The sequence below is a fragment of the Triticum dicoccoides genome, chromosome 7A (assembly GCF_002162155.2).
Source record: "Triticum dicoccoides isolate Atlit2015 ecotype Zavitan chromosome 7A, WEW_v2.0, whole genome shotgun sequence".
Classification (NCBI taxonomy): Eukaryota; Viridiplantae; Streptophyta; class Magnoliopsida; order Poales; family Poaceae; genus Triticum; species Triticum dicoccoides.
This window is the reverse complement of record NC_041392.1, coordinates 502,767,064-502,774,979: the sequence shown is the minus strand read 5'-3', so window position 1 is coordinate 502,774,979 and position 7,916 is coordinate 502,767,064. Positions and strand designations below refer to the sequence as shown.

Sequence of the window (7,916 nt, the reverse complement as noted above, 5' to 3'; positions counted from 1 at the left end):
ATTTCAGCACCATTTAGCTCAAAACAAATCAGTAAATGCATGAAAAATAGAAAATGAAGGCAGAAAGGGTTGAAAGTTGATGACGTGGCTTTGAATGGTGCATACTGAACACAAAAAAATCTGGAGTTTTAAAAACATGTAAAAATATACATAAAAAATACATTGATCATCAATGATCTTTTTGTGTAGAATCGGAATTGTTAATAGGAATCTTCCCCGGTTTAAGAACCGGCGAATATTCCTATTGCGGCCACATATCCTACACACAGAGTTCAATGAAGACCAAGTGGTTGTGATAGTTTGAGCAGTAACATATTTAAGGCGGTAAAAACCCTGTTAGGGGAGCGAGGTGGGACTAAAAAACCACTGCATGGCGAAACTTTAGTACCGGTTTGTGGCATGAACCGGTACTAAAGGGGCTGGTGGGGCCACAGCCTGCCAACAGCTTGCCACAGACTCTTTAGTACCGGTTCGTGGCACGAACTGGTACTAATGAGCACCGCCCGCCTAGCCATTTGAACCGGCACTAATGGTCACATTAGTGCCAATTCAGCTGCAAACCGAGACTAATGTGCTTCACATTAGGCCCTTTTCCTACTAGTGAACCTACAGGTTCATTGAAAAGTTTGACAAGAGACTCGATACCTAAAGAGTGAAATTTGCTCCTCCTACAATGGAGAGATATTCTTAGGGCCCTCTCGGTGCGTCGGCAGACACAGGTGACTACGACACGGGGATGCCGGAACATGTCAACGAGAAAGAAGAACAAAACAGGCAACAAGAAGACCAGTATAGTGACCATGTGTTTGACTCAAGAGGATACCGACACATCTCGCCTTAGGTTTTGTAAAGTATCACGAAGCAAAGGGAACATCAACATGATGACCATAGGTTCACTCGAATGTCATTCTTGTAATCATAGGGATCGATATGGACGTCCATGGTTCAGCTATCGATCATTGAACGAAGGGGTTTTGTTCATGTCTATGTTTTACCAAACCTACAGGGTCACAAGCTTAATGTGATCATTTTCCGCCGAGTGTTAGTAGGACGAGATTATCATGGTTTTATTTGTGGAATTTTTTCATTAATATTAGAAATAGTTCGGAGAGGAACCAGAAGCATTTCGGGGTAACTGAAAGGGTTTCCGAGTTTATCGAGCAATACCAGGTATTACCGATAAATATTATATATGTGAAAAATGTTGCTGATGATGTTAAATTAATAATAAAAGGCTCTAGTAACTGTTAGGAGGTTTTTATATATAATTTAATATGAACGGGCCTTAAAAGGCAAGAGGTGGAGGGAAAATTGGGTAAATACCATGATCCAAATTGTTTATGTATCTTCATAGTGTTCCCGGGTGATCGTAGGGCGATTTTTTTTGTTTCTATTATGTTTGCCAACACATGAGGCTTTGTCGAAGTTTTGGAATTTTTGTCAATAGCCCTGATTACGTATTCGCCATGGTGGACACCGCCAACAATGCAAAGGTGCTCCTTACTTCGGACATTTCCTACCTGAATCTCTTCAACATCTAGTAGCTATTTAAGATGATCGATAATCTGGATTGGTCTCATCGAGATTCATATTTCGATGACTCTGTCCCCCATACTACCAGCCTATGTGGGTCCTTTTGGTGGCGTGATGTGTTCAAATTAGGACACAAATACTGTCAGTTGGCATCTCCAAAGTTGGGAGATGGTAGGTCTATAATGTTTTGGGCTGATAGTTGGGTTGTCGAGCGTAATGGTTCCTCCATCAGTCAAAATTTTCCAAGGATTTTTTCATTTTTATTGATGGACAACTTTCATTTTTTGATGTTCTCTCCTAGGAGCTCCTCTCAGCCTTGCATCTTCCTTTGTCTACCCAAGTGTTTAATGAGCTGGAATGTCTGCAGCAAATGATGAATGGATATGCTTGCTCTCAGGAACATGATTCCTGGATCTGGCCTTTCAATAAGGGGTGCTTCAGACCTAATCTTTTTATGTGCATGTGCACCAAGACATTGTTGTTGATCCTATTTTCCACTGGATTTGGAAATGTTCATGCACTCTGAAAATTAAAATGTATGGATGGTTGATGTTAAGAGATCGTTTGAATACTAGAGATATGCTTCAGAGGAGACACTGGCATGTGGAAGATCATTCCTGTGTGCTATGTCCATACCTCATCCATAAGGATGTTACCCACTTGTTTTTCTCATGCAACTTCAACCTCAGAGTTTGGAATTATTTGTAGATAAACTGGGACCCTCAGCCTGGGATGACTACTTATCACATGGCAGTAAAGGCTAGGAAGGATTTTGGGTATAATTTCTTCACTGAAGTGGTATTTACAGCTGCTTGGAATATCTGGATTCTAAGGAATGGCAAGGTTTTTAGGAATGAATGGCCTACCTTCAGAGCTTGGAGACACAACTTTATTCATGACATGACTCTGCTCTCTCATAGGATAAAATGTAAATTCAAGGATAGCCTTCTCACTTGGATTTCTAACCTCCCCTAGTTAGTTCTATCTTGCCCTGTTTGGGTTGTAAGTAAGTCTTTTCTCTTTTCCTCTTTTGTTGTAAAGGACTTGTACAGGACTTTTGTTTCCTTTTGTTTAATTGAATAAAGAGCTGTGAGGTTGTTGCCTTGCAGTATATAGTCAAAAAAAAGATGATCGATAATGGAAAGAAGCAGGATCCCTGGCCGACCTTGCCACGGCCATCATTGACCCCTTCAATGTCATCATGAAGAAAGACATCAAGAACAAGCGTGTCTGGCACTTGATCTGCGAGGACAAACTAGACTTCGACCACCTCACCTACGCGGCCAAATATGTCTACACAAGATACGATATGTATAGGCGGATCGTTGACATAAGGACATGCCTCCTCCCCCTTGCCACTTAGGGATCGGGCAGTAATAGCACCCGCGGTGGCAATCATGCCAAGAAGTCAAAAGTGGTAGATGATCGATGATCGTTTCCTAGTTTTTGTAATTATGCATTGAGGTGTGCAATGTGACGTTTAGTTACTTATGCAATGGATGTTTTGTTCAGTTATGCAATCATGTTTTATAAGTATATATATTGTTATTCCGCGGACAAAGCAAGTCACATCACCAACAGTTCAACTAAGGAACACGTGTGTGATGATTCCCACAATCGTAGACAATCTCTTCCTAGCTACAGTTTGCCCGTAAGGCAAACAACTTGTGCTGGGAAATCATCTGTGTTATTTTCAGTCATCGTAACAGTCCGGTCGAGTGAACTGTATGCCGTACAACACACATGTCTTGAGTTGGGGAATCGTCTGCATTATTTTCGCTCATCGTAATAGTTCCGCTAACTTAACTGTATACTGTATATCGCACACGCATCTCATTTCTGAGTCGTGCCTGGTGGATCGGCCTTCGCACACATATCTTTTTCTTTCAAACGGTTTAATTTTCTACCATTTGCGATGGATGGATCGTACATAGTTCGGTCCAAGAGTGTGCGATATGTGTGTCTTCCTAGTAGGGTTCTACACTAGTTGCTGCTTAAATAAGCTTTGTGAAGCATGGTTTCATGTTTCTGAAATTCTCTGGACTCATGATATTGTTGCGTCGGAGGTTCTCAGTGAACTTATAACAAATAGAGTAAAATGCAGCAGGTTCCCCTGAGAAAAACACCCCTTCAGCTCTTTCCTCGGACCAGTGGACCATGTTACGATTCCCATTTTGAATGGTTTCTCGGACAGTTTTGCTAGAACTCATTAAGATGAGATATAATTTGGTCTCATTCACCTTTTATAGCCATTGAATGTGATGCTATAAAATGTGTTATGCTGACGTGGATTGTATTTGTTCTTATTTTCAAAATGAATGAGACCAAATTATATCTCATCTAGATGAATTCTAAATACTCCCTATCTCGGATGCCTGAAGTTTGCGCTAGCATATGCAGGAAACGAAGACGGTGCCTCACTAGAGTTGGCGTTGTTTCCAGCGATGGGTGACATCATACCAAACACGCCCCCATGATTAGCCTTGTTCGTTCGTTCCACATAAAATCCCGACCCCAACCAAGGCTATCCACCTCGTGCCAAGTAGGAGAGCACGGCGCGTGCGCAGCTCCGAGCGACAGAGGGCGACGCGTGAGCATATGATGGATTGCTGGAAGCAATCGATGGAGCTGCAGCTGCATCTCTCTGTCCCTGATCATCTCATCTCGTCGTCTCATCTGATCTCAGCTTCAGCTCCATCAGTCCCACAGTGCTCCATGCAGCACAGCACCACCACTTCTCCCTCGACGAAGCAAGCCCTCCCCCATGGCCGGGCCCCGCCTAGGCCAAGGGCAGCCTCTGCCGCTGACACCCTCCCCGATTCGTCGAATCCCACATTTACTCCCCCTCACCCACCTCCCCCAACCACGCGGCCATCAGGCACTATAAAACAAGGGCGCGCCTCCGCTACCAGCGAGACAGCCGCTCCCTCCCCACCACCACTCCCTCTTCGATCACTTCTCTCGCCACAGGTAAACGCTCCCACTGGCCCTGATCCTTCCATTCCATCCCATTCCTTTGGCCCTTGCGCTGCTCGATCGCTCAGCCCAGCTGGGTCCGTTCGTTCTGCAGCTTCCGGCATTAATGGTGCGCGCACGCTTGCTTGCAGGTCAGTGCGAGGGCGCGGCCGGCACCGGGATGGAGCGGTACAGCGCTCTGGGCATGCGGCTGGACGGCGGGGGCGGCGATCTGCCGCCGGGGTTCCGCTTCCACCCGACGGACGAGGAGCTCATCACCTACTACCTCCTCCGCAAGGTGGTGGACTGCGGCTTCTCCGGCGCCCGCGCCATCGCCGAGATCGACCTCAACAAGTGCGAGCCGTGGGAGCTGCCGGACAAGGCCTGCAAGACCACCACGGAGAAGGAGTGGTACTTCTACAGCCTCCGCGACCGCAAGTACCCCACGGGCCTGCGCACCAACCGCGCCACCGGCGCCGGCTACTGGAAGGCCACCGGCAAGGACCGCGAGATCCGCAGCGCCCGCAACGGCGCGCTCGTCGGCATGAAGAAGACGCTCGTCTTCTACCGCGGCCGCGCCCCCAAGGGCCAGAAGACCCAGTGGGTCATGCACGAGTTCCGCCTCGAGGGCGTCTACGCCTACCACTTCCTGCCCAACAACACCACAAGGGTCAGCTACATTCCATCTTCAATCACCTCATTCATCTTCCTTTCCACTAGCATTGATCTGCATTTTTCATCGCCTATGCCGCCTGATTTTTACTGTTTTTTCTCCGGGGAAGTAGTGGTAGTAGTACTGGCGGCAATGATGCAATGGTGTAAAGTCACGGGGGTTTTTAGGGCAGATTTTTGCTACCTGCGAGCTTACGTTTCTCGTGTGAAGTCATGGCTACGAGCTAGAAGGATAAGCTAAGCTAGTGACGAGTAGACTAGAGGTGCTGGAGCAGCAGGCTCTGTACGTACGTGTGCCTGTTGCAATGCTGATTGCATTGCGTGGATATGGTAAGCGAGGGGCTTAAGTGCAGTGAAAGATTTGCTGCAGAGGTATACGAATCTTTTCTTGGCCGGTGACTGCCCGCGCATGCTGCGAGTGCATGCACAGCTTACTATATTCCTACAGATGCGTAAATGCATGCCATGTTTGGGTGTTTTACTGCGTTCTCTTGAACCCATTCTACATTCATCTCATGCATCAGATAGTTCTCTCTTTTACCTTCTTTTTTTACTCAGAGATGAAGTCTGGCTTACTTGCTTCATAGCTGTTGTTTTAATGTTCTTCGCTGGTGTCATGTAAAAATGCTAGGTGGTGACATTTGATCATAGGCAATGAAAATATAAATGGACAAGTGGAGGTTGGAAAATGTTGGGTTAAATAAAGAGTTAACTTTTGAACGATGTTCCTTTTTCACAATAGAAAAATAATACTACTCCCAGTAACATGCACCTGAATGTAGAACTCGTAGGCTCGTAGTAGCATTCAACGACGTCGTCGACGGTGTGAGATATTCAGCACTTTTTGCTCACGCGTTGATGTATATATCCAGGATGAGTGGGTGATCGCGAAGATCTTCGTGAAGCCAGGCGCGGTGCCCCCCTCCCGCAAGGCTCGCTACGGACTCAGCAGCGCAGGCGACACGTCGTGCTTCTCCGACTCCACCTCCGTCTCCATCGGCGGCGGGGGCGGCGCCTCCGCCTCGTCCGCGCCGCGCCAGCACCTCCCGGATACCAGCTCGCTGTTGGCCGCGGCGCAAGCCGCCGCTGACGGCGAGAGCAGCTCCTACGGCGCCACCGCCAACAACAACAACGCGGCCGGCAACTGCCGTGAGCTCGTGCCCTGCTTCTCCACCGCCCACATGGATGCCACCCTCCTCGGCATCGGGCAGTACGAACCGGCTACGCTCGCCGTCGAGCAGCCGTTGGCCTTCTTCCAGGCCCCCCGCCTGGTACAGGCGGCGGACAACCTCAGCCTGCCGATGTTCCTCCCAGGCGGCCTGCAGTCCGGCGTCTCCCTGCTCGGCATCGGCGGAGGGGCCTTCCAGCACTGGCCGTCCTCCGGCTACGAGATCAAGCTGGAGGGCAGCCGCGCGCCGCCGCAGATGGCCGTGGGCCCTGGCCAGCTTGACGGCGCCTACGGCTGGGGCTTCTAGAGCAGTATGCATGCATGCCTTTCATCGTGTGCTGATTATGCTCTCTCATTCTAGCCTGCTTATCACTTTGCTTAGATGCATGTGTCCTTAGCTAAGCACGTAGCTATATCGATCATTATGCTAGCTGCAGTAAGTTTCGATTATTTATGCTCTCTGATCGTCGTGTGTTCCTACTGTAATAACAGGACACACGACTTCAGGAGCCATGTACTGGATCACTAGCTAAGTTACCTATAATTTATAGTTGATTATTAGCTAGTCGTATGTTGTATCAGACTATGTATGCCTATAGTTCATGTATTGTTAATTTGTTAGTCGTATGGTGTATCAGACTAGCTATCAGTAAGTCCATCAAGATGTGTACCGGTTCGACTGTATGAGACTACTAGTTAGTTGAGATCAATGTATGTGTATCTTTATTATCATGTGGGAACGATGCAGTAGCATATGCATGCTTGCTTTTCTTGTCCACGCCACTATTTCATTGAAAAACCCATTGTTGACTTGGGTGCTAGAGTAACTCTAGTAGTAAATATTTAAGAGCAACATGATCAATGTGCTCTTTTTTAAATGTGCTCTTTTACCAATAGTACTAAATTACTTTACCAAGTGCATAGAATGGCAAAAACCAGGATAAGCAAACTTCCAAGTCTAAATGAACAATGATACAATTGTAGTTTCGGTACCAAACTTCAAACTCTTTGGCAAAATAAAAATAAAAATTGAAGCTTGCTAATGAAACTAACAATGATACTCCAAGCTTACCAAGCTTTAAACTCTGAAAAATAATAATGTATATTAGTATTTTTCACTCAACTCCGTGAACTATTAGTCATTTTGGTAGGGAAAATAGAAAATATATCAATGAAAATACCCCAATGGGTCTCAGTCCCAATGTGCACCTGAATTGAAAAAAATTAGAAATTGTAAAAGTCGTGAATTTCTGAACATTTTAGAAACAAACATGATCTAGTGTTATACTCGAATAAAGAAATGTTTCATTAAGGAATGACTTCGGACCCAAAAAAATTATGAATTCCAAAAATGTGTAGTATTTTTACATAGTGTGGATTTTGTTTTCTTTTGCCTAGAATACCATGAAAGTCATTCCTTAGAGTTTTACCCTACTGTGTACGATAAAGAAAAGAGTCATTCCTTAGCGAAACTTTTCACACGAGTGTAATAGTAGATCATGTTTGTTCCCAAAATGTTTCAGGAAAATTTAATTTTTTTAAGCAATTTCTAAAGAAAAATCTCAACTAAGGTGTATTGGCACCTGAG

At 45.9% G+C, this 7,916-nt stretch overlaps 1 protein-coding gene across 1 annotated transcript; it reads left to right on the top strand.

The window, feature by feature from the left end:
• Positions 1-4,423: 4,423 nt before the first annotated feature.
• LOC119331684 (protein CUP-SHAPED COTYLEDON 2-like) lies at positions 4,424-7,057 on the top strand. Its single transcript, XM_037604847.1, has 3 exons — positions 4,424-4,503; positions 4,641-5,158; positions 6,033-7,057. The coding sequence occupies exons 2-3, from the start codon at positions 4,670-4,672 to the stop codon at positions 6,633-6,635; spliced, it is 1,092 nt and encodes a 363-aa protein (XP_037460744.1). The 5' UTR covers positions 4,424-4,503; positions 4,641-4,669; the 3' UTR covers positions 6,636-7,057.
• Positions 7,058-7,916: the final 859 nt, after the last annotated feature.

What these genes read in the sequence shown, in the direction of transcription:
- LOC119331684 (XM_037604847.1), top strand. Translation starts at nt 4,670, where the DNA reads ATGGAGCGGTACAGCGCTCTGGGCATGCGGCTGGACGGCGGGGGCGGC. An exon ending in TGCCCAACAACACCACAAGG is followed by an intron (nt 5,159 to 6,032) that starts GTCAGCTACATT and finishes GTATATATCCAG; the next exon opens with GATGAGTGGGTGATCGCGAA.